The sequence below is a fragment of the Uloborus diversus genome, chromosome 6 (assembly GCF_026930045.1).
Source record: "Uloborus diversus isolate 005 chromosome 6, Udiv.v.3.1, whole genome shotgun sequence".
NCBI classification, from domain to species: Eukaryota; Metazoa; Arthropoda; class Arachnida; order Araneae; family Uloboridae; genus Uloborus; species Uloborus diversus.
The window spans coordinates 67,239,629-67,267,362 of record NC_072736.1 but is presented as its reverse complement, the minus strand read 5'-3'; the positions used below and the strand labels follow the sequence as shown (position 1 = coordinate 67,267,362).

At 32.8% G+C, this 27,734-nt stretch overlaps 1 protein-coding gene across 3 annotated transcripts in view; it reads left to right on the top strand.

Moving 5' to 3' along the window:
• Positions 1-27,734, top strand: part of LOC129224048 (S1 RNA-binding domain-containing protein 1-like) — a 69,330-nt gene that overhangs the window by 26,043 nt on the left and 15,553 nt on the right. For all 3 annotated transcript variants that reach the window (XM_054858445.1, XM_054858447.1, XM_054858446.1), the window contains 4 exons: positions 12,111-12,319; positions 13,992-14,149; positions 16,426-16,534; positions 18,401-18,508. In XM_054858445.1, coding sequence (XP_054714420.1) covers positions 12,111-12,319; positions 13,992-14,149; positions 16,426-16,534; positions 18,401-18,508 — 584 coding nt within the window. The remainder of the gene's footprint in view (positions 1-12,110; positions 12,320-13,991; positions 14,150-16,425; positions 16,535-18,400; positions 18,509-27,734) is intronic.

The following is a 27,734-nucleotide window of genomic DNA, read 5'->3' as shown; positions in this document are numbered from 1 at the left end:
AAGAAGTATGAATTCTCAAAATATATTTCTTGACATTATATAGGCACACAATGAGTTTTAAATGAAAATGAACTATAATCAGGGATGAAAGTCTTCTGTATTTCAATGGATTTCAGACTCTAAACAAAAAATTGAGCTGTGTGGTACAAGATAAAAGTTTGAAAGTAATCAGTAAATGTTTAAAATATAGGAAAAGTTCAGATAATAAGATTTTTAAAGTAATAATAAATATTATGGGAAAAGAATTCTTAATACTCTTATAATGAAAAAGAAATTAAATAAAGCAAGATATTTTTTTATAATTTATTCCTTAAGCAATCATACTTTTTCAGTGCATTTTATACATGTCACCTATTTTTGAACACTTGGCAGAGAGAAAAAGTTGAAGAAACAGTTCTATACTAATCTTGAAGGGCAAAACATGTGGGTGTACCTGCTTTTGCTTGCGATAAAACTTTTGAATTTCTAAAAGTATAAATGTAAATATGCATAATTTTTTTTAACAACTTTTATTTAGTTTCGAAGGCCTGAAACCTATTCCAGAGTTGGAAAATCCTCTACTCAGAACAGCAAAATTAAATTTTGGAGCATCAACTACCCCACTTTTTTGACCATACTTCATTTAATAAATAGTGAAAAAGAAAAAAAAAAAAAAAAGAAAGAAAACAGTAGCATGTATATGCATATTAAAATATATACATAAATTTAACAGGAAAAGGCTTAATATGAAAAATTGGTTAACACAAAATGATAAAGTGGTCTGTACTGCATACTTTGCAATTTAATATAAATCTTTTAACATGGAAAATATATTAGTCTCCTCAGTTGTACTAAATGTTTTACTCATCAAATCAATGAGGTATTATCAAATCTATGAGATCCTATAAATTCATACAGTATTTGATTTTTGACCACAAATGATTGGCTTATATGTACACAATTTAGATAAAATTGTTAATCAAAAAATTAATGCTTTCTAAATGAAAATTTCAATATAATGACAAATCTTAATTACTGAAGTTAATAAAATGTAAATGAAACTTAACATAACTATTTTCAATGACTACCTTATTAGAAGTAAATAGAGTACACTCCCAATTATCTGTGGAAATAGGGGTCACAGAACCGTAGATAATCCGAATAACAGGTAAAAAACTATACTATCGCATAAAAAAGATATGAATAAAATATTAATTTAAATTTTAGTTAAAAGCATTGCTACATTGCATTTACTAACATTGAATGTAAAAAATATGTGTAAAAGGTAAAACAAACAATAACGCAGTCAAAAGTTTAAAAAATATTTAATGACAGTTAAAAATATATGAAAAGACCTATGGATAATCCGACCGCCGATAATCGGGAGCTTACTGTTAATAAAATCCTTCAGCAAAAATTAACAAGTTAGGCTTTATAATCAAAAGCAGCCACTGAAATACTTTATTTTTTGTTATGTTTAATATTTCTAATCTTTCATTGTAAAGAAAATGAACATGCATATATTGTATGTGAAATTAAAAAGAACTTAAAATATGCCAACTTTCTAAATATGAGGGTACACATACTACATTCCTAGACAAAAATGTAGAAAAATAAAGGTGGGAAGGTGAATAAATACACTTAAATCATGAATATAACAAACTTTGGAGTAATGAATACACCTTACACAAAACGTTTCTTCAGGTTTTCAAAAATTGCAACCTTCCAGAACTTCATGCTTTTATGGATGAAGCATTCAGCAAGGTTGGAGTCATACAGTACTTCAGAAATTATTACATTTTTTGACAGTTCAAAATCTGGGTGTGCGACACCAAACAAACCTTTTGTTTTCCCGTACATGTACATTTGCATTTGCACCTGAGCAATATATCTTTTATTTATTTTGCCATCAGCAATATACGTTTTCATTGCTTTTTTTGAGGATGGACATTTCACCTCAAGAACATGCTCCTCACTTAGACCATCCGAAGAAGCTCCGTGAACTGGCACTTCTGAGGATAATTTCAGTCCACACTTTTTGAATTTTATTTTTGTTTCTTTCTCCACAACTTTTGTTACTATGCTCTCTAATGTGCGCCCTCTCTTCATAGCCTTCGTATCTCGCACCTTTCGAGCACCCAAAAGCGTTTCGCACAAAGAACCGTCAAAAGTGCTGCATTGGCTTGCTTCATAGATTTTGGAAGCCGTGATTCTTGCATATCTCAATTCGAACCATAAAGGGTTCTTGACCTGGTCTGCAGTTTGGCATTCAACTTCTTGGCAGGCTGATTCGCTCATATGGGAGCTGCAGTATAGGAGAAAATCATCAGGGGTGCCATTGGGGTATGCTTTGAAACAATCCCAGGACAAAAAGTGCAACGATAACTTTTCCACCTCCTTTTCTTCCCGGAAGTATCTTGTAGTGGCAGCATCTTCCCTATTCATCAGTTTACTCCTCATTACTAATGACTGGAGAAAAGCTCCATAGTTTGCTGAGTCATCTCTGCTGGAATTTTTCACAGGGATGTCTCTCGCTTTGACATACTTTAGCTTGCTGCCCACTTCCGAGAGCTTTGCTTTCTTCCAGTACGATTGCACTGAAGTAGGAGATGGTTCCTCACTCCGCCTGTGCACCCAGGTCATCAGAGAAACTGCATGCTTACAGCCCCCTATTTAAAAAAAATGTAAATGCTTTTAAATTCCAATAACAAAAAGAAAGAACATTTCTATTTTACAGCATGCTTATTCAACTTTAGGGAGATCACTGGCGTAACTTTGCATGGTAGAGGAGTCGGAATAGGCACAAAAATTTTGTTTTAATTTTTTTGTAAATCAAACTTATTTTAGTTGGTTGTATTTGGTTCAGGAGTTCTAAAATTTACATTTCTTTTCAACGTAAACAGAGAGACGAGACGGGAGAAATAAAAAAACCAGAAAATAAAACAGTCAAAATGCAGCCCCTTGCAGCAAGTAATCTTTTACAATAGAATTTTTCAGAAAGTAATGAAAGGAAAGGGGTGCCAAAACAAAGAGTTTGAAAAACTTTAAGTTACAATTTTCTCAACTACCTTTCATGACTTCTTTTAAAAAGCTAGTGATCTCGTACATTATTCTTTTAGACAAGTGATATTCGTTTGGTAAGATGAACATTTCTTCACATAATCAAATACCCCACTACTATATGAGCAGTATACCGACTAACAGTATATGAGCAGTATACAGTCGAATCTGTCTATTTCGAAACTTGCGATCTCAAAAAACTGCAAACCTCGATTTTTAAAAAAAATTTCAGCAATCTCAATTAATGTCTCATGCTTTTCTCAAATACAGTTGAACCTCCATATATCGAACTTCCACATATCGATATTTTCTCTATATCGAAATACCAGCAAATTTCTTTGCTCATTATACAGAAAAATTGTTTCTATATATCGAAAAAATCTCTATATATCGAAAAAAAATTTCAAGACATTAGTAGATTTTTTTTTTTTTTTTTTTCATTTTAGACTGTTTGTCTCAAAAAATTAAGGTTAGAGGAGAAAATTACATTCACTAAAGGATGCTACGGAACTCATGAGGAATCTGGGGTTGAAGGGTGTGTAGTTAAGTCGCTGTTCCGTTCTGAAGTTCTTAAATTCTCTCAAGTTTATTTCAAATCTTAGTTGTAACCAGTAACACTGCAAAATCAGTTTCAAGTCATCCCTTTTGTTTGTTGATTATCATTCCTAGTCTTTTTAGCTTCATTAATAATCATTTAAGATAAGTAGATTGATTTTTTAATTTTCTCTTGATCACATTGCTAAAACGAAAATCCCCAAATGTTGTGATCAAGTTGAATTGCTGAAGAATATGAAGATGTATGTTGGCATAAAAATGTACTTTCTGTTAATTTTTAATCATTAACTTTCATTTAATCCGATGCTCGTATAAATTATAAATTGATTTTCATACACGAAAATTGGCTTTTATTTTAATGTTTTAGGATATTTTTATGATAAAATAAGATCGTTTCCGTATATCGAAATTTCTATATATCGAATTTTTTTTACGGCAATTTGCTACTTCGATATATAGAGGTCCGACTGTACTTCATACATAAAACCTTTATTTCTCAAAGTTCAAAATTTGCTGCTATGGAAGTTTGAAGTACAACCCTGTTTAATTTTTACTGGTTTATTATATATTCAGTTCACCGACAGTGTACTTATTGCTTGAATATATATAACTCATAGTCGCCAGATTTTTATGCAAAAATCAAAGCCTCTATATCTCAAATTTTCTTTTTCTGAACGCTCAACATACGAGATTGACAGGTTCACTGTATTAGAGAAAAATGCTGTAGAGTTGCAACTGCACTTCAAATTGCATATGCTACAGGCTAGGGTACAAATAAAAAAAAAATAGTCATTTTAATGTCAAAAGCCACACTGCTATTCTTTATAAATCATTGATATTAAACACTGTAACTAACAAATTAAAGCCATATTTTACTAAAATTTTATACCGACGGTCATTTTTTAGGGCCCTTAAGTCGGGTTTACGGACCGATCGTTAAATCAGGTCCTGAATGACTATATCAACAAAGATCATGTAAAACTGAGTTTTTTGGAACTTAGATTTAGTAAAATCTAAGTGCTTAGATTTAGTAAAATTAGTGCCACGTTTTGTTCTTTTTTTGTGTTCGGTATTCCACATTAAATCCTTAAATTTGACAATGCAAGCTGTATGATAACTTAATTTCCCTATTTACTAAAGAATTATTTGCTGCTTTTCTCAATAAAACTGTTATGTGTACACAGGACATAATTAGTATTTCATGCTTCCTTTAAAACATTTTAATATATTTTTATCTAATGGGGGTGTACATTTATACTACAAATGTTGGAGGTGTAGGGGGACCCTGCAGTGTGATTAGATGTATCCTTTGCACCTTCAATACAGTAAACTCGCAACAACTCCAAGTCCCTAAAGTGAATGGCAAAAATCTTTGAATTATTGGTATTTCAAGTTATGAGAATTTCCCAAAGCCTTCTCTTTGTGACCCAGTGAAAATTTTGAAATAAAGGAATATTCAAATTATAAGGCTTTGAGTCAACACAAGTTAACTAATAATTATTTCTATGAAACAAAATGCAAGAATTATTATTATACACATAACATATGTTTGAAACATATTCAAATATCAATAAGTGTTTGATGGTTAAACAGTCATCAATATTATTGCTTGAGGAAAACATAAATGCCAGGCATTTTTGGATTTTGGATATTTGTGCCAACTTATAAATGCTTGGGCATTTTACAACAATAATGCCTGTGCACTCTATCCTTTGAATAAACAAGAGGAAAAATTACCTAATGATGCAGCACAATCTTGACATTGGACAGATAGTATCTCTTCTTCTTTCTCATCCACTACTAACTCCACTGTGTATGGTGTTGTTCGTACTCTATGCTCTGGCGTGACTTTTGCTCTCACAGTGCATATATTGGCTTGCCGTCGAACTTGAACATATCCGATCGCATTGTCACCATAACTTTCACGTCCAGACCTTAAATTAAAATTAAGTCTCATTAGAGGCAAACCAAAGCCCTATATATTCTAATTACAGTAAAATTAAATTAAAAAAAATACAACCATTTGCAACTTAACCATTAGCTAATATTAATCATTAAATATTAAGTAACTTAGGTGACCATATGTTTAATTTTCAGGGAGCCTGTCATTTCACAGTTCCTGCACATGGTTGGGGGAAGCTGAAATGTCCAATTTTCTGAAGTGACGAAGAGGAAAACACCGAGAATGTTTAATACAAAACTTGCTCAGTGGAATCTTTTAGATATTTTTATAGAAATTATTTGAATCATACTTGCTTGGATAAGTATAATCGAACTTGCTTATAACGAGTGCAAAGGGACACTGAGGTATTAACTTGTTATAACCATGTGTTCGTAAAAAACTGGTTCTTGAAAACATCCTAAAAACTCTTTTTTTTTTCTTCTTTTTAATCTCTGTACAAACCAAAGAAGTTGGTTAATTTAATTTTAACTGTCGGAATGTCTTTCTTGGCATTGTTTTTGTAAGACATACACATATAATGCATATATAAGGTAGGTGCGGGTAATAAGGCCTACCTAAGGGAGATTTTGAATAAAATGGAAAGAAAAGTATCCAAATCAGCAAATTGCAAGTTTAATTAAAGTACCATTCAATTACTACACGAAAATAACAAAAAACGGCCTTTCTTGCTGAAAACAAACATAAAATTAATTATTTAAAAAGACCTTGCAATTAGGCCTTATTATATACTACGGTAGTGTAATAAGGCCTAATATTTTAACACTCATACATGATCAAAATAAGCTATTAACATTGGTAATTGAGATCATTTGTAATACCCTTAAGCATTACTCATGCTGAAAATCTTCAAAATAACAAAAAAAAAAAAACAGCCGCCAGGGCACTCAAAAATATCTTCGTCATCGGCTGTCAAACCGGCGCATTGCTCATGATACCACCTGTTGCATTTTGAACAGGGCCTCATGTCAGTCATTTTATCCTCCTCACAAGCGTGACAGTACCAACTAGTATCGTTTTTTTTTTTTTTTTGGTAATTTTTTATCGTCTTTCTTTGAGGGTTGACGTCATTTTTTGCTTTTTTCTCTTTTCTATATTCTTCAAACAGTTCTTTGGTGACTTTAATTCATCGATAATTAATAGATTTTCTTCTTAAAATTAATGTTTTTTCAGTATTTTTCACTGGAGTACGCATAAGCTCCTGAAATGCTTTTTTTTAAGTTGAGCTAGTGGTACAGTATCCTCTTCATCGTCCGAACTAGAACCGTAAACCATGCCGTACGTCGTTCCAGGAGGTTTGTTTGGGGTACTATTAATTATTTCATCTTGTGCTGTCGATGTGGAAGGCCTTGGGGTTTTTGGCATGAGGGAGCTGCGAGGTTGCGAATTTTTTTCTTAAAATTTGTCAGCTTCGGGAGCTGGAATTTCTGTTAATACAGACGGAGCAAAAGCTGTTTTTGAAATAGCCTGTGGATTCAATGGATACAAACCAGTGGCTTTAAAGCCGCTTGTAATGTTACTATATGTCATGCATTTAGACCAGACATTTGAAAGAATAACATTAAACTGTGCCTTGGTGAGCTTTTTGTCTGGGTTTTGTTCCATAAATGATAAAATTTCTGCATCCCAGTGGTGTTCAAATGATCGATAGACGGCTTTATCAAGGGGTTGGAGTTTATGAGTGGTGTTCGAAGGTAAACAGTACAATGATATATCGAGAGAATCGGCGACTTCAACGATTGTTAAGTCTAGGTGACAAGCCACTCCATCAAATGTTAAAAGGGACTTTCCTGCACTTTTAAATCTAGATAGGTGCTTTGGAAATTCTGTAAAAAGTTCATTAGTCACATAACCCTTTGTAGATTTTTCTACCAAAGAACCCGGTGGCAAATTGTCATATAATTCTGCCTTCAACCGTTTGCCTTTAAATATTATCATTGGTGGTATAACAGTACCAAGTGCATTTACACATCCAGCTGTTGTGACACTTTCGGCGTGTTCCAAAGACTGTAAATGCACTCTTTTAGTCCCCTTCTTTGCCAAAACAGTCTGCTGGTGGTGAATTGTGAGATGGCAGCCTTTCTCATCCATATTGTATATTCTTTCAGGATGACTTCTCAAGTCCAGATTATCATAAATTTCATTCAGTCTGTTAAAGTGATCATTACGATAAATTTGTTAAGCTTTTGAGCTCTGGCTGGGTTCATAAATTGAGCTTTTCGTCTAGATATTTCCGGGTGTCTTTTCATAAATGCTTTAAACCAATCTTTACCAGCAACTTTAGCAAGTTTATTAAAATTATGCTTTATGTTATTAAGCTCACAAAATTTATAAACCAAGCGTCGGAGAATACGTGGTATCACAGGCAACCCTACTTCAGCAAACCTCAAAATTCTGATGGCAAGATCAGCTTCCTGGTCATCACTGAGAATAGATTTTCTACCAAGTGTTTTTTTCAAACTTCCGGTCTGGAGATGGTTTCTAATGGTTCTCCTGGGAACATTATACCTCACAGCTGCTTTATATGAGTTCAGCATACCTCTTCTTACTGCTTGGACAGCCAGCACTAAGTCATTATCAGACCACAGTGCTCGTTTGGGGGGCATCGTGATGTAGGCACTAAAATAAGAATGAACCAAGTCGTAAACATTCGCAATTACTAATAAACACTCATACCATGCTGAGAAAGGTTCAAAATAAGATGCACAGCTGAAAAACTACGTTACAAAAAAAAGGAGTATAATAAGGCCTACGGTCAACTTTCGTAGGCCTCTTATTAGCCGCTGACGTCGAATTAAAAAAAGTACAATAATTCGATCATATTATTTCACTCAGACATGAAATATCGATAGAAGCATTCAAGACAGATAACTGTAGCGCAAAACTATGCATAAAAATATGATATTACAAAAATTACTCACATTTCAATCTGACGATTTTTTATTATTTGTGTCTTACAAGCGTTCCGTGAAAATGAATCTGGGCTCACTGTTCAAAACAACTGAGCATGGCGTTGCGACCAGTTTGAGGTGCCATCTGTGAGTGTAAACTATCTACGATAGGGTTTTTGAGCGGCTACAACGATTTTAAATTATATTTTCGCTGTTTAAGCCTTATTACCCAACAGGCCTTAATACCCGCACCTACCTTAATTTTTAAATCCTACTTTATTCCACAACTTTGAAAAAAATGCTGCATTGCTTGTGCTCACAATTTCAGATTTGTCAAACTTTCAGTTAACTTCCAAATGTTAAAAAAATTTACCAAAAAAATAAAGGATACATGGAGTTAAAAGTCAATAGAAGTTTTATGAATTGCAAAAATATTGCTCGCTTTAAGTGGGTTTTGCTCGTTAAAATCGAATTATGCACCCGAAAACTGAACATTGTACCAACAAAATATTTCAGATATCCTTACTAAATCTGGATTCTCGTTAAATCAGAGCTTGTTAGAAGCAAGGTAGACTGTATCGAATATAGTTTGTTTGCCCAAACTTACTGCACCGGTAAAATGAGACGTCCACAGAAATTTTGGGGCCTGTCACAAATGTCTTTTCCGGGCCCCTCTCCATGTTGTTTACCCCTATATTTCACCCCTAGTTTTAAAAATATTGGGTCCCCTTCAGGCTCGGGTGAACAGGTGTCGATCCCCCCCCCCCCTGTTTGCAATTTGTAGATTAGTGAAAAAGCACTTGCAAATTGCAATTCTTAATCAATTTAAGTGTAAGAGTAATTTCTAAAAGATTCATCATAGAATTTCATTCATTTTTAAAATCAGCACCAAATGTACTAAAGCACATTTTTGTGTAAAAAAATAGTACATTCAATTTCGTAAAAGCGCTTTTCTGTGATAAGCACAAACTGGAAAATGTTTTTTTTTTTTTTTAATGCACATGAAGTTGCCTCAAATTGAAACTGTCCCCTTTTGAGGAAAAAAATTAGTGGTCACTTTAAACAAAATCAGTTGTACGCATACTTTAATTAAATCTTAGCAAAAAGAAACTCAACCTAACCATAATATACACTACATACTATATTAATTAAATATCATACTCCATACAACAGATGCAGTCGATGGCTGTTGACATTTCAATAAGTGGATTTTCCACAACAAAATAACCGAATTTGAACACTACATAACAAAAAATGGTGAAATTTACCAAAGAGGATTAAAAAGTCTAGCATTTAACCTTCATGTTTCAATATGAATACCTTTATTTCTTTAATGGAAATTTTTGTCACATTGTATGCTACGCACCATAGCATACATTATTAAATCTACGTACTACACTAGCTTAAAAAATGAAATTTTTGTGAACTACAACTTAATATCAGTACACATAAAGTTATTCTTAAGTATGCTAAAGAAGTTCACTTACCGCAACATTTTTACACCTTTGATTTCAGCACTGAAGAAATCCGGATTGTTTCCTAAAAATGAAAACATCGCAAAAGAATCTATCTTCGGTAGATTGTTGGATTGGCCTTTCAAGAAATCCTTCTCAATCTGCATTGTAGCAAATTAAAAAATCTGTGGGTCAAATAAAAGTATCAAAATCAACTCCCCGTTTATTAATGGCGAATGACCACGCAAAACCGGCGATTTCTGTAAACAGAGACTGAATCTTGACGTCAGAGCAAACTCCGCCCCTTTTGGTGTCACATGAACTTAGTTTTGTTTTGTGCTAACTTTAAGTTGTAATTTTAAAATATCCAGGTTATTTTTTTAAATTTTGAGTTCATTTATAGGAGTTTTGAGTAGTGTACTTTTGTAAATAATCCACATTTCGCTGTTACCCGAAGCATGCAGGTTCCTCATTAAAATGCATGAAAAACTACCAAAATGTAATTTTAGTAAAATTATGCTGCATTTAAACTCATATTGCAGTGTTGCAGTAATCATCAATCATGTTTTTAAACTGATGCTTATAGGAGTTACTAATGTTTTTTTCCATTTTTTGTTCTCCCCCCCCCCTGACTTAAATTATATATTTCTTGTGCAGAACAGTGATTTTCATGTGTTATGCTATTTGTTAGTATTTTTTGTTTATTGATTGTTTTACTGCTTGATATTTTTTCTCAATTCTTTCTCTTCCTGCTTAAATTATGCATTGCTTATGTAGAACAGTGGTTTTCCTTTGTCATGTCATTTGTTTTGTTTTAGTGATTATTTTTTGAAGGTTTTTATGACTACTTTATTATATTTTATTCTTTAGCTGCTAAATTGTTGCAATATATACATAGAACCTACTTTGGATAATCGAAATTTTTGGGTAATCGAGAATTCATCAATAATAATATAGTTTAATATGCAGTATCGTCTTTGAACTGTTATTATGATTATTTTATTTGTTAAATAGACTAAAATTATAGCTAAAAATAAATTGATCTCTGAAACAAAAACTTACTATTGTTTAAATAGAATCTACACCAGGTATAAATTGGCCATCCTTTTGCTATGCAGCTCTATCCCAAAGTTTTGTTAAAAGCTTGAGTTCAGAGGAATCACTGTTCCTTTTGTTCCAACCAAACAAGGCATTTTAAGAAACACTCAAACGCATCATTGTTAATGATCTTATTTACTCCAGAATCACTATCATCTTCATCATCTTCTTTTGGAAAATTTTGGACTGCTGCTATTAATTCCTCGTCATTGAGCAACTGGAAGGAAGACAATTTAACCAATCTGTGATTTCTCTATCCTCACAATTTTTAAAACCTTTCATTGTGTTAAAAAGGCTTGAAAATTCAGCAACACTATCTTTCACAACGCCTGTAGCATCTTCATCTGCGCCAGTTGAAAAATTCCGCAAAAGTTTTCGCCAACTTCGTCTTAGTGTTGTCTGCGCTCTTAGTTTGGAAATGACGGCTTGTATTCCAAACAAATGTGAAATAAAGAGAAAAATTTTAAAAATTGCATGTTTGTTAAGAGAAAATTTTGGATGATAGAAGAAAGTGAAAAAAAAAGTGAAGACGAAACCGACTTCGGTTAAAGGAGAGTTTTGGTTGATCGAGGTTCAGATAATGGAGTTTCTACTGTAGTTCCAGAAACATGCTTATCTTATAATTTATTTTTACCGGGGCTGATTTAATGTAAAGGTTCAGCTAAACTAAAACCTGCTATACGCCGTGGGAAAGTAAGGCACAGTATCTGCATTTTTTTTTTTTTTTTGCATTTGCATTTTTGGTTTATGCTAAAATGGAAGCAGAAAAAAAAGGAAATAATAATAATAATAATAAAGTCAAATTTAAACACTTTCCTTTTGTTAGTATAGAATCCGCTTCTGTTATTAGAACTTTTTTTACTTTTTTAAAAAATAATTGCGATGTGCATTAAAATAATTAACTAATAACTAATTCCAGCCTTTGATTTGAGCCTTAAAAATGATGAATTAAAAAAAAACACTTCATGTTTTTTTTTTTTTTTTTTTGAGTGACAAATTTTTTACACATTTCCTAACATTTTATCAAAACTAAAACAATGCACTAGTTAATAAAATTTACTGTCAAATATGATCAATGTAACAAGAAATTAATTATTTCAATTTTATTTGTAGGTTATGGCTCTTAACAGAGGTGAAAAGCAGAAAGTGTTAACTGTTAAAGTTCAAATTCCTATAGGGTTAAAGAAATCCATTTCAGAGTTTTGTTGGAATACATTTTTTCATCAGAAAAGATTAGATCGTGATACTTTTAACTTCCTCAGGGACTGTTTTGACGATTCATATAATCGATTGATAGAGCCTTACATGTGTCGCCAAATTAGGTCAGTGTTGCATTGAATTTGCTAGCAGTAGTTTAGTTAATTTTTAATTATTATATTTTTAAACTGTGTTATACTTTCTTTTAACAAATGTAATAGTGACACATTGCATTAATGTTTGTGATATCTGTACTGATTCAATCCTGCTGATTTTAGGGCATGTAAATTGTGTTGTTCTTTTTGATTTTTTTTTTTTTTTTTTTTTTTGGCTTGTTAGATTCCTTTTTCTTTCTTTCTTTTTTTTTGATGTTCTTTTGGGCAACTCAGTTTAAAATTAGAAGATTGGCAATGAAGCTTACCATACATATTGATCCTTAACTTGATTTGAATGTCCAACACGCTACCATGAGTGTTCTTCTTGTTCTGCAGACTTTCGCTTTCCATGCCATTTCAGTTCATGATTTGTAGCCATACCTATGATTACAATATTTGTTCCTATTTTTTAGTAATTATATGCTACTCTGATGCATTAATTACAAAATTTGTTCTTCTCTTTGTTGTACATTTAAAAGTTAAATGTTGTGATCCTTCAAACTTGTTTCCTATCCTGTTATTTGTTTATTAAATTATTTTAATGCATGGGGATTCCTTACGACTAGATATTATCTTTGAGTTATTCTTCCAGTTCTGTGTAGTTATATTCACTATGTTTTGTATTCCCATTTGGCATGAGTAAAAACTGAGCATCTGCCCTATATTTCTGTGTTTCATTCAAATGATTTACATACTCATGAAGCTTATATTTATTTTCAAAACCTAATAATTTTATTTTCAGACTATGAATTTAAAAATTAAATTTTGTTGTGTAAAATACTTGCAATTAATGATTTCATAAGATCTTGTTATTTGGTTCGTGAGAATGAAATGTTTGGTGTGACTTAGGTTTGTGCATCATTGTTTACCAGGCATGAAGAAAAAAACATCTACTGCATTGAATCATAGCTATTGTTGGGACAAACCCAACCTGGCAGAACTGTGAAGGCTATGTAGATCCTAATCACACCATTATGATGATGCCAGGTTAGCCCAACTATAAGGACCAAGAGTTTATGACAGTCATGAGTGGTCAATTTAATGTTTGAACCCACAGCCTCCAGAACACCCTCCAAAATTAACCTTACAACTGCAAAAAATATGGTCTACTCCTGAAATAACCCATTTGAAAGCAAATCATCAGTTTTGAACCCTATTATTAGCAGTTTTGGCAGATGCACTGGAAAATGATAAAAACTACTCTTGCTGTTCAATAGGTATGGTATTTTGGCCATCCAAAACTGTTTATCTTGAGTTAGAGTATGAAATGAGGCTTCATGTTGCATAACCCCTCTAACTTGTTTCCTGCAGATTTTTACCTGTATCATTTCGTGAACCCCTTTCCTTCGGGAAAATGTTTTTTTAAAACACAAAGATCTAACAAACAGTTGACAACTTCATTTCATACCAGCCACCTGTCTTTTTTGTTTTAGGCTCATGACTTAAGCAGATTAATTGCAGCAGTACAGAGGTTACTTTTTTTTAGTTGGTAAAGTGTCTTACTTTTCTGTTATTGCTATCTAATGGGATAATTTCTTTGGACATTTCATTTGCCCCAACTTAATAGAGGATCATCCTAAAAGATACTAAGCTTTCATATTGAATATCTTTTTCATTTCATACTGTACTTTGTTCATTCAAGGTCAAACCTTACAAAAACTGCTGAGAAGGAGTCTATTGCAGTATTTGGCTCGAATGTGAAAAGCTTGCTTTTGACACCTCCTGTGAGAGGAAAAACTGTTATTGGAATTGATCCTGGTTTTTCACATGGGTGCAAAATTGCTGCAGTTTCTTCTAAAGGTAAATGCATACATATAAGTCCTACTTTGCGAAAATTGGTATATTTCTCAACTGAAAATAAAAAAAAATACGTTTTTCTGATGTTATTAAAATGTGAAACTTTTTTTTTTAAATATTTCCTTTTAACTTAGCATTTTGGCTATGTTTTATTTTTTTCATTTGTATAATATTTCAAGTATTCCTCTAAATTAAAAACCAATTGTAAATCATTGTGTTGTAAATTTCATTCAGCGTGAAATCATTAATGCTTTGATGGAACTTCTATTTACATTGTATAAACAATGACAATTTTTATTATTGAAATGACCTTCAACATTCTTTGATATCCTTAAACATTATTGAGTCTGCAGCTGATATGAAAATGAGTAAAATAATTTTAAAATCTAAATTTGTTTTTGTATTGCATTATTTATATACCAAGAGACTTGCAGATGCATTACCAATTGCATGGTTTTTAGTGCTGCAGAACTAGTAGCATGTGTTATCTAACTCTGTTTAGGACAGTGCTTGTTTTATAACCCTTTTTCAGTGTTATATACTCTGCTTGACTGTAAGTTGTTGTTTAAATTTTTATTATTACAGTGGAACACCATTTATACATTTTTGAAGGGACTGTGAAAAAAGCGTATAGACGAAAAAACGTATTTTAGGTATACGTTAATGTATATTGGACTCCGCAGGGAGGAATTTAAAAAACGTAAAAATGATTAAAACGTATAAAAGTGTAACGTATAAACGTTGCTCCACTGCATATCAAACTCAAAAGCTATAAATCCGTTAAATCCACTAACTATTAGTAGAATAGTTGGGTATAATCTTTAGTCCCAGAACTGAAAAGTAATGGTAGAACAATATCAAAGAACTGGCTAAAAAAATGGAATATTGTTTCTTTATTACAATGACAAAAGTAAAAAAGTTTAGGGGGAGGGGGGGGCAGCATCAAAAAAGTAACTTTTCTTACAATTTTTTTTTTTTTTTTTTTGTATTTTAGAAAATGGTTTGACCAAGTTTATTAAAACCTTTTGTGCCTTATTGTGTATGGTTTTTAAAATATTCTATACATTTTTTATCAAAAAATATCCACAGACGAGACGGTGACAGAGCTTTTCCCAGAGCACCTTTGGAGAAGGATAATTTGCGGTGTTCACTGTATCTCAGCTGACATTTATCTGAAATCAAATTCCATTTGAATTTTGTTAAAGTACTAATTAATCCTCTTTCCTACATTCTCAGACCTTTTTTATTTGACTTTAAAATTTTTGTCCGCCATTTAAAGCTAAAAGTGCTATTTTTCACGAAAAATTTCGCTATTTTGTTAGTAAAAAACCCATTAACAGAAACAACAAAGGAGGGAGGTTTTTTATATGCAGAATGTGTGTACTAAATTTGAAATCGGTTAATTGGTTTTGAAACGGGAGTGAACAGACTTTGAAAAAGTGGTTTTGAGAAAAACGCATCAATAGTTTTAGAAGCTAATAAGCATCAGTTCCAACTCCATAGAGTACAGTACCTGTAGCAGCTTTGATCTCTTCAACCTCTTCTTTGTTCGTTATTTATTTATATTATATTAAACTAGCTCCAAGCAAGCAGCATTGACATTTCGAGCGTCCGCAGCTGTCAGAACTGTTGCATTCTTCGGCAGCTGTCGAAGCTACAATTTGAAGGGGAGGAGACTGAATACTTGACAACTTTGAGAATTTTGCTTAAAACGACTTGAAATTTTGGGAATATATTTTTGAAATGTTTAACTACAAGACAAAACAAAAAAGAAAAAAATCACTTTTTTTGAACCTTAATAAACCTTTCGCCCCCCCCCCCCTTAATAACTCAAAATAATAATTAGAGAAGTACATTTTTTGAAATAATTTTCCAAACATTATTCATGAAATCACAATACGATTAAATGTGAGTTGCAATGAACATCAATAAAATTGCTTATTCAATCAGGGTAGAACAAGTTGTTTTGCAAAGTTCAATTCATCTCTGTTAAGAAAAATGAATTTTGCATCAGTTTCTATGAAATGCGAGACCCATTAATTAAGTTACTCATTATTAATAATGTTATACATAGTTAATTGTGACACTGATAAACCTGAGTCTCCTTTTCCTCTCAAACAGTCTTCCAAGTGTTTTTGGTAACTTATATTTTCTTTCATTAAACTGTAGATTTTTCACCGCTTCTTTAAGATGACTTGTAAGATTGTAAGTTGGTAATCCTTATCCAATGGAAGAATTTTATGTGAGGAAGGATAACGATATTTATATTTTTCTTTTAGGGGAAGTTTTATGTACAGATGTCATTTTTATACACTCTAAAGTGAAACAGAAATTCAAGAACGATCTTCTGAATGAAAACAAACTAAGATGTATGATTTTTGATTTTAAGTAAGTGTTTCACTAAATAATTGTAGCTTTCAAGGCTTTTTTTTTTCTTTTCAAAAACGAACTTTGTTTTGTGTTATATACATGGTATTTCTGTTAAAAAGGAAGTCTGTGTGTGGAAGCACTGTGTTTATATTGTTAAATATATATTTAATGCTTGTGTCAACCTATATAGTTGTGTGTTTTACAAGTGTTGTTATATCAGGTTTTGTCTGTAATTTGAAGAGGAAAAAAATGTTTTTATGAATAAATAAATAAATGAATGAAATGAAATAATATACATAAGCACCAAAATTTTCAAAAAGGTAAATAAAATTAAATAGCACCAATAAATCACTCACTATCAGCTTATTACGCAGAAGTATTTAGCAATGCTTTAAACACAACAGATGCAGTAGGAAAGCTAGTGAGAAACCACCATGAAAAAGATTAAAAAAAAAAAAAAAATTAAACACTACCAGATCTTTTTGCAATAAGCAAAGTATTAATACACTTATCTTTAAGCCAAATAAATTCAAAAATCATGTTCCATTGGTCAGCCATTTTGTTGCCCTTTAAAATACCAAAGAAAAAAAGTAATTCTTCCAAAAAATTCTGAAATCATAGACAAAACCCATTTTGTTCTATCCCACCATCAAAAAAATGACTCCCCCCAAGCTTTAACTTCAAAGTGTTTTGTTGATTAAATGTAAAAATTTTACATAGCAAATTTGTCTGAGTGTGCTGCCCTAGTATTATTTTTAATCTGTTGGAAACTATACATTTGATCCATTTCAGCCTTTGCTTGAAATTTCAAATGTTGATTATAAAATTCTGTTACTTTGTTGTAGGCGTGCATGAAGAGGGTAGATTCCCCCCCCCCACCAGAACTCTTGATTTAGGTCCCTCCCTTTTTAGAAACTCTCAAATGGCTGAAATTGTTCAAATTCTAGTTTCTTGTGTTAAACAAAAACAAAAAAAAAAAGAGATTAAGATTTTAGCCTTTATTTATTTCCCTTGTATGCTCTGCACCTCAACTTGAGTGATTCCTGCAACTCCGTTGAAATCGGCACTCCTGGTGTTCTGGTTCCCAGTACATGTTTGCTACATGGGGCTCAGAAATTTTTTTTTTTTTTTTTTGTCTAGGGTTCCCCAATATCTGGATTATGCCCTGGTGCTGGTGTTTGATTATAAAAAAAAAATGTTCAAAAAGAAGGGAAAGAAAGTGAAATAATCACATAAAAAGATTGTACTTCAAGTAGTCCAGTTTTCTCTGAAAATGAAATTTAATAGTCTTACTAAGCAGCAAGTAATGAGCCTCAAGATCAGTTATGCACTATTTCAGACTAGTGAGACCATATAACAACAACAAACTGCAATATCTAGATGTCATAACCAGGCTGTCGGCACATTGCATGTTGTCAGTCTTAGTTTATTGCTGCTTGGTGTTAATAATGTGGAGAATTAACTCATTAATGTTAGAAAATTATAATCTTCTATTTTACAAATTTTCTTTTAGTTTAAGTTAAATTACTCTAAGCGTTTAGTGACTGGTTAACCTATTGAAAATATCAAATGAATTAATAGCTTTGTGGAAGATATATGATTCGGAAATACAATGTTGATCTTGGAGCAAAGAGCCTCAAATAGTTCTACATAAACTTGATTCTATGCACTATTGTTTTTTTAAACATAAAATTGAAACTTAGAAAATTTGAAATTGAAATTTTCCATCACTCATTAGTGATAGAAATAAGAAAAAAATGCAAAAAAAAAAAAAAAAAAAGTATGTAATTTATTTAAGTAATGCTACTTTACGGGTTTTTAAAACTTTCTCATATTTCTACTCTGGTCTTTAAACTGTGGTCTTATTTATATTTTCTTTCATAGGGCTGAAATAATTGCTATAGGGAATGGCACAGCATGCCGAGAAACAGAAGCCTGGCTTTCTGATTTAAACAATTCAAACTTTTTTGCTCCTTTTAAAGTCAAGTACTGGTAAGCTGGCAAGTAATGACCCAAAACATGTTAAGAAATGAATTAATTTTTGTATGTAAATCTGAAAGCATGTTTGTTGATTGTAAGAAATCATTTGATGGTTCAATCTGGTCAATTTTCAATGGAATAATTAGAGCTATATGTACAGCTATGTTTGATCAAGGGTGAATATTTTACATCTTTTGGTTGATTTCTGTCTTTTTAGAAAACTTTGAGGTGGAGAAGGATAAAATTTGAAAAGTAAAAAAAAAAACCCCACCAAGGAATCAGCTTAGATAAATTAGATTTTTTTATTTAATATGTATTATGTAATTATAATAAAGAGAAAACTGCTACTTATTTCCTAATGATAAAAAATCAATTATTCTTAAATGAAAATAATGTGAAATATTTTGTTATAAATTTATTTTTGAAGCAGCTTTTCGGTTTGTTAATTTTATTTTTTAATATTATTATCATTTTCGTGGAAATGAAGTCTTTAATTTTCTGAGTTTTGTATTCAATCCTTTCATTACTTGAAACTAAATTTGAGTTTCTCATCCTTTAAAAAAAAGAAGTGAAATCTGTCTTAGGAATTTTTGGGACGTTCACCCTTTGTTTGATTGCTTTGATATTTCAAAATAAAACAAAGATATTTTGAAACATAAACTACTAACGTATATCATGAGGTTTACTTTTCATCATCATCAGAGCCTGGATCACGGGACGCGGGAGCATCCCGCCCCGCCAAGGAAACCAAACGTCAGCAGCCAACAGAAGCAAATCCGCCGCCAAAGACAAAAGAAATAAAAGCGACCAAGAATCACAGGACGTGGGGCCAAGGAAACCAAACGTCAGCAGCCAACAGAAGCAAATCCGCCGCCAAAGACAAAAGAAATAAAAGCGACCAAGAATCACAGGACGCGGGGCCAAGGAAACCAAACGTCAGCAGCCAACAGAAGCAGATCCGCTGACAAAGACGAAAGAAAATAAAAGCAACCAGGGTCATTCCATGTCAAGTGATCCAAAATTTGGGAAATTTTTTCCCTCACCCTTTTGTATTTCTTTGAAATTTGGCTCATCGATTGTACCCTTTGAGGTAATCAAAAGTCCAAATTTTTAGATTTTTATCTCTATTATTTTTTCATTTATGACACTTTGATTTTTCGAAAAACCCGCTTTTTTTCATGGATGCTTGAACATAAAATGGACGATAACTCAGCACCAAATATAGACAGAAAGATTTGGTAAAAAGCATTTTAAAGTACATTAGTTGCTGTTTAATGGGATATGCAACATGACTATTTTCAAAAAAAATTTAATTTTTAAAAATTGAAATTTAAATTTTAAATTTAAATTTCTTAAAAAAGATATAATGATTTTTTTTTTAAATTCTCAAAATTTTTTGTGTATTTTATCTTCATTTGTGCAAAGTTTCAAGTTGGGATCTCAATGGGATCATATTTTTATGAATTTTTAAATAAAATTTGACTTATGAAATAATGACATTTTTCAGATTCTAACTAGTTAAAAATGGGGTTCTCTCACTGGGGATGTTCTAGTAAGTAGTAATTGATCATAACTATGCTTGAAATAAGCTGACAGGAATTTGTAAATTGGCAAGCACCCCCCCCCCCCCCCCCGCACCACCACTTTTATTATTTTTTTTTTCAAAACTATTTTCAAAATGTAAAAAATAAATAAATGAATAAAAAACCAAAATGAATAGTAAACTTATTAAAAATTGGTAAATGTTCTTCTTTAAAGTAAGTAAAAGATCCCCCCCCCCCCCCGAAGCCACCACTTTTATTATTTTTTTCCAAAACTATTTTCAAAATGTAAAAAATAAATAAATGAATAAAATAAAACAAAATGAATAGAAAACATATTTAAAGCTGGTAAATGTTCTTCTTTAAAGCAAGACAAAGTACATTACCCCCCCCCCCCCCACACACACACACTCACTCACACATACGATTAACACTATACTAGTATCACCCTTCACCTGATGCTTTTTTTTTCAGACCAAGTGTTTCTTTTTCAATCCGAACTTCACAAAGTGTACTTGATTATTTCACTATCTGATAAGGAAAGTTATGATTCATTTCGTCCCTTACCCCTGCACCAACTTTCAATTTTGGATGGAGGAAAGAAATAGTTTGCCCCAAGATCACAGCGGAGTGTTTCCCCCCGTGTTGTTTCATTCTTTTTACACCAAACTAAAAATAAGTATCAGGTCATATGTCTGTCCGCATAAAACTGTCTTTCTACAACATTTGGAGTGCAGCTGTTTTTTCTTTTCTTTAATGCTAGTTTTCTTTTAATTTAACTTGTAAACAAGAGCAATGCAGCGAGATCTATTTATACATATATTAAAAGCAGTTATAGATCAAACAAATTTTGCTAATTTGAGCATAACCTTCCATGTTGTTATGTTTCATTCCAGATTGCCCCCTCCCCCTCCCCCTACCGTCCCACTTTCCGAAAGAAAAAAAAGCTGCAAATGAGTGGTTCTCTTCAGTTTTTCTGACTTTTAGTTTTTATGACCCCTCCCCCCATTTATAAGCTTTAGTCACTACTGATGTTTAGCAGCGTGCGTCCCAGTTTATTATGTTTATAACTCTTACGTGCCGGCTTTTTTTTTTAAATACAGTTTTGAAAAAAAAAAAAAAGACTGGTGGTCTGGCGGAGGGGGGGGGGGGGGGGTACTAATCTACAAAGTCATGTCAGTTCATTTCAAGCATAGTCATGATCAATTACTACTTACTAGACCATCTCCAGTAAAAGAACCCCATATTTAACTAGTTAAAATCTGAAAAATGTCATTATTTCATAAGTCAAATTTTATTTAAAAATTTATAAAAATATGATCTCATTGAGATCCCAACTTGAAACTTTGCACAAATAAAGATAAAATACACACAAATTTTTGAGAATTTTTTAAAAAAAATTCATTATACCTTTTCTGAGAAATATAAATTTAAAATTTAAATTTTATTTTTTTTAATTTAAAATTTTTTTGAAATTAGTCATGTTGCATATCCCATTGAACAGCAACTAATATACTTTAAAATGCTTTTTACAAAATCTTTCTGTCTATATTTGGTGCTGAGTTATCGTCCATTTTATGTTCAAGCATCCATGAAAAAAAGCAGGTTTTTCGAAAAATCAAAGTGTCATAAATGAAAAAATAATAGAGATAAAAATCTAAAAATTTGGACTTTTGATTACCTCGAAGGGTACAATCGATGAGCCAAATTTCAAAGAAATACAAAAAGGTGAGGGAAAAAACTTTGGATCACTTGACATGGAATGACCCACCAAGGACAAGATTACACGACAGAACAAGTTGGGGTTTTTTGGGTTCGTTTCCCCCCCCCCCCCCCATATCTCAGCCCTATGAAGACCCCCGGAGTTGATTTTTGGTACACTCAATTTCTAGTGGCCCCTGACGCCGTAAACCAAAATACGATCCCCTGGACCATCAGGGGGAGAAGGTATTAAAGTTATAAAATCACTGTTCAAAAAAGTTTTCGCTTTCTTTGACAGGGCTACACCCCAGACGAAAAAAGGAATCAAGCTGAAATTTTGCACACACATTCCTTGTGCCCTACTGATGTGCCATTTGACCCCCTCCCCTTCCCCCTCGTTTTTACCCCCCAAATTGTACCTTCCCGGGGTTCTACCGCAGCCCCGGGGAGTTCGGTAATGATTTTTTGTATACATATTCTTGGGGGGCCATTGAGTACATATACAAAAATTCAACCCTCAGGGACATCATGGGACGGAGTAATTGAAGTTTGAAAATCACTAATTTTCCCTAAATTCTTATGTACTTACTCTCAGCTCATAGGGTTTGTTTATCTCGGACTGCAATTGCAAGGTTAGAACAGATCTAACAGTTATTCCAAAGTTGTCTTAGGAAATGAAATTCAATCAAGACTAAAACCTATCCAACAGTTGCAACTAGACGTTGAATCGCGGATATCACAAATTTGCCACAGCGACTGTGCAAGTGTGCAGAGTGAGCTCATTGGGCTTTCTGTTTTCAGATTCTATGTTGTTTGTTTATACTTAAGCAGAGAAACAAATTAATGAATGAGATTAGAAGGGGAAGCTTTTCAAAGTGAAGTGGTTGCTTGGTGAGCAAAAAGCTTCCCGCCAAACAAGATAAACGATTTAAAAGATCTATCCATATTTCTGAGGAGTTGAAGGTGGGAGGAGGTTCCAATGGAAGTAGCTGTGATGAAAAAGGAGAAGAGGGAGGATGATAGTTTGGCAGATACTTGGCGGGCAAACTAGATGTCATAACTTTTTATGGCTGAGGGTTTTTGGGATTAGGATGCAGGTTTTCTTTTTTGTGCGGAAAAGTTAAAGGTTTTTCTTGGCGGGAAAATTTTTACAACAGGGTTGTTTTTGATGAGATTTTGATAACAGGTAATTTTCTTTTGTATTATTTGCATTTTTTTTTTTTTTTTTTTTTTTTTTGCTTCTTTGCCTTTGTAACATTTTTTCAGTTTTTGTAGGTATAAAAAAATTGTACATGTGCTAGGGTTTTTTGGGGGAATTGGGAGGGGGGAGGCATTTAGTACATAAATTATAAAATTAATATCAGCTTTAACTCCTGCACTCCCTTTGGGTAACTCTCATAAATTCTTTGCCTGTAAAAAAAAATTGTTTTTAAAAAAGTTAGAAAATTAGTCTAAAGTTAGTCTAAAGTAATAATCAAAATCTGAAGCTATAAATAGCTATTTCATTAGTGAATATTCACACCTAACTTTTCTGGAAAGTGTTGAGCATTTTTTGTTCTGCTGTAAGAGCTCCACTGTAACTGTGAAAATGCTATTTGTTTAAATTTACAATTTGTGCTTTATTTGCATATGGTCCTCTTGGCCTGATTGGGGGGGGGGGGAGGATTGCTAAATATATTGTTAAAACTAATTATCTTTGTGTTCCCACAGTCAAGTTTTTAAGCTGAAAAATTCTTAAGCATCAAATTTTAAAATGCCTGTACAGTTTCAGTGGGGAAGAGAGGTAGAATTAAAAGTTTAATTTGAAAAATAATACTAATAGGGGAGGGGGAGAAGAGGAACTTGTTAACCACCACATCAACAATGTTAATTATTTGGTGTCAAAATGTCTGCACATTTATTCATTCAAATATATTTTTAAAAATAATGTGTTTTTCTAAAATTATTCACTGCAGTTACTTGCCTGAACTGTTACTTTTTTCATATATATATATATATATATATATATATATATATATATATATATCATAAAGAGAACAAGCAAAATATACAATTGACTTTCTATTTTGAACACTCATGGGACCAAACAAAAGTCTTCAAATTAGGGGGGTTGTTCACAGTGGCGTAGCTAGGGAGGGGCGGAGGGGGCGATCTGCCCCGGGTGGCACTTTTTGGGAAGTGGCAATTTCAGTCGATGTAAAAAAAATTAACATTTTTTTCCGATAAGGAAATCACGCTTTTGATTATTACTGGAGGCAAAAAAAGAAAAAAAAAATCTTTGAATTGTAAGGTTTTAGTACGAATATGATAATAAAATTACTCTAATACAAATCATGTGCTTTTCTTGTGGATAACTCAGCACTATTGTCTTTTCTCTTTTTTCGTCTCTAGCTATAGACTGAGGGAGGTGGTAGTGTAAAGTCATAGGACCATGTTTTTTTTTTTTTTTTTTTTTGCTGTTAAGGTTAACCATTACGTAGGAAACAATAAATTCATTAACTTTTCGTTAAGTGATGAAGCTACCACTTTATTTTAAGTAAGTTCTTAGAAAACCACCGTATTTAAAATGAAAAAAAAACTAGGGAAAGTGACAACAAGAGTAAGAGGAGGGAGGTCTCAAATGATGGGCGATTTCTTGCTCATTTTCAGGATAGCATTATCTGTTTCAACAATTGCTTTGATTGGTCATTCACTACAAAATTTTCCCTAAGACAGAATGAATTTTATATTCATTTTACAAAAAATATTATTCACAACTCGAATAATAATTGCTTGTATTACTGTATTATATCAACTAATTCCTTTATACAATGAGTTTCACATTTAGTCATTCAGTTTAAGGAAAGATTCTTAATTAGTAAAATGATCTCTAGGCAAAGCCATTTACATTTCGACCTGTATTAGTGAAAAAGAGATTCATCTAAATTTGATAATATAGCAGTATCGGATCTAGGGAAGGGGATTGAGTCTTGCTCATACCCTAGGTGGCAACTTCCGAGTTTGTCAACATTAGGTGCAGTGGCGTACCGAAGGGGGGGCGGAGGGGGAGGTCCGCGCCAGGCCCCGCTTTGACATAGGCCCCCAAATTTCAATTTTTGGTTTTCACCAATATTGTCGCATATCTTGGTTTGAATGCTTAAACAAGTTGGCTTAATAAATCATAATTTTTTTAAACACCAAATATTTGTTCAGGGATGCAATCAATACCTCTTCAGGATCAATGGAGGGTTTATGATACCCAGGCCCCGCTTTGACATAGGCCCCAAAATTTTAATTCGTTTTCTTTTTCGCCAGACATGCCTTATGTCATGGTTTAGATAAATAAAAAGGTGACTTTTTATGTAGAATGAATATTTTCTCAGTGACTCTTGCCTAAACAGAGGGCAAATTATGTCCCACAGGCCCTGCTTTGACATAAGCCCCGAAATTGTATCTTATTTTTTCCAGTAGATCTGTCATATACATCATAATTAGAAATATTAATCAGTTACCTATATATGCGAGTATATATCATAAATTTTGTTAAATATGACTTTTTTTCAGTGACCCGTCTTAGTGTACAAAGGTACATGAGCGCCTTGGGCCACGAATTTAATGGGGGCCCCAAATTTATTTTTAAATTAACTAAACCTATAAAAATCATTTGCTTTTATTTTGTTAAGTGCTTTCAGCAAAGTTTTATGCATTTTTTTTTCAAACAATTTATAAAAAAAAACTAATGCATAACAGATGCACGTTTATAATTTTTTATCATTACAGTATACAGCTAAAATATCTGTTTTATGTTTTGTTTTGTGTATTAAGACTACGATGGTCTAGTCTTAATTCATACACTACTAATCGGGGGAAATTACGCTCTTTGCTTTAGAAATCGGATTAGTTAGTTAAACCCACGCATACGCAAAAATTTTTTGTCTTAATTTCTGTCGAACATTAAATATTTTTAATTCTACCAGCGAAGCCGCTAGGAGCGTTTTCTCCACTTCAATCAAACGCGCCAGGCAAGTATAGGGTCACACCAGAGTTTTTTTGTCTGAAGAACATAAAGAGCGTTTTTTTTTTTTTTTTTTTTTTTTTTTTTTTTTTTTTTTTTTTTTTTTGTGAGTGAGACCTAGCAGAAAAATTTTATTTAGACTGTGAACGTGTGAATTTCATCCTTATTTAGGTAAGCATGTTTTAAAAATATTTTTCTCTGAGATTAGGTGATGTTATCAGGTAAATAGTTAACTGGTGTGTCTTACTCAAAGGAATAGTAAAGGGTTTTTTTCTGTAAAAGAAAATTTTTATCCTAAAATTAATTAAATCTGGAATGCCTAAACGTTTCTGTTCACTGTACTTGGATGTTCAGATGCAATAAATTTTTAAGATACAATATAATTTTAGGACTTTTTTCTGTTTTTGATATTTTCTGACAAAGCACAATTTTATTAAAAATATAGTATTTACTTAATTTTACTTAAAACCATGTGTTTTGCTGTGGTATTTACAACAGTGTCCGAAATCAAACCAACACTACTGAAATATGTAAAAATGTACCACTTAAAATAATTATTGTAATATATGGTACATACACATAGTTTGAGAAACTTCAGTTTTAATACCAGGTAGGCCCCCATTTCGAGTAGCGCCCCAGGCCCCCATCTGTCTTGGTACGCCACTGATTAGGTAAGTCGCGCAAACACGGATCCAAAAGGGACTTATGACTTCCTTTGAGAAACCAAATTGACCCTAAATTTGTATTTGAAAAACTTGAAATTAGGAAAAATTCCCCGACTTTCACGGTTCTTCCTACTGTCACAAAGCTCACACTGCATTTTCAGGACTTTAATTTTGAAAAATTTCAGGAGGAGAGCCACTTACCATCCTTTCCTCCCTTAATTTGGCCAAACATAGCCTAAAACAGTGTTTTGGGGGGCTCCATTTTCAGCTTCCTCCCCCGCCCCCGCTTTCCTCTGTCTAAACTGCCAAAGATAGCTTTAAAATATGTTTTGAAGCCGGAGAATTTTGACCTACTGAAGACAGCTTAAAGTTGTGTTGTTAAACCCTCAAAAAATGTCACATTTTTTGAAAAGATCAACCGTATCTTCCCTTAACGTCATCAAACAGCCCAAAAGTGCAGTTTTAGGCCTTGAGTCTCAAAACATTTCCAAGGGATAATGCCCACCCCATCCCTTCACCTCTCATCTTTTAGCCTAATATTGATTATTGAGTTTTTATAACTTCAAAACCAACAACTCCCGAGGGCGGTAAAGCCCTAACCCTTCCTGTGGTTCCTAATGATTAAAGATAGCCTAAAAGGTGTATTAGGACATCAACTTCGAACTTTAAAATCCCATTTTATCAAATCAAATGTCTCCAAAAATAGCTTAAAGTTGGGTTTTTGAAATTTAAACTTCAGAAAATTTCCAAGGTAGGGGGACCCCAGATGTGCACGAAATCACCTAACGTCATCACAATTGGCTTCCAATTTCGTTTCTAGGAATTTCTGAGGGAAGATCGCAAATCCTTTTTTCTCAGTAGTGAAGAGCTTAAAAGGAGCAACACTTACAAAAAAGATTTTGGATGGGAAACTCCCCTCCGAACTTTCTCTCATAACGTTGTCCATTGTCCTTCAAACAGTGGCTGAAGTCGGGTTTTTAGGACATTTTCAAAAAATTTCAAGAGGAGACGGAAAAACCATCTGACTTCCCAAGAATTTTGATAACTTATGTCATCAAAGATAGCCTACAATAGCGTTTTTGAAACTTCAGCATCGAAAAATTTCCAGAGAACTTCTGGATGTTCCCCTTTCTCTTAAACGTCATCAAAGATAGACTAAAATTGATTTCAAGTTTGAAAACATTTCTGGAGGAAAATCCAGTCTTTGTTAAAGTTAGGGGAGACCCGTACACCACTAGATACAGCCTACATTTACGTGTTTTTCAGTTTTGTTGAAAAGCTTCCCCCTTAAAAGCCCCCTGGGTAAGGTTCAAGGGCGCCCCCAAACCTTACCCAAT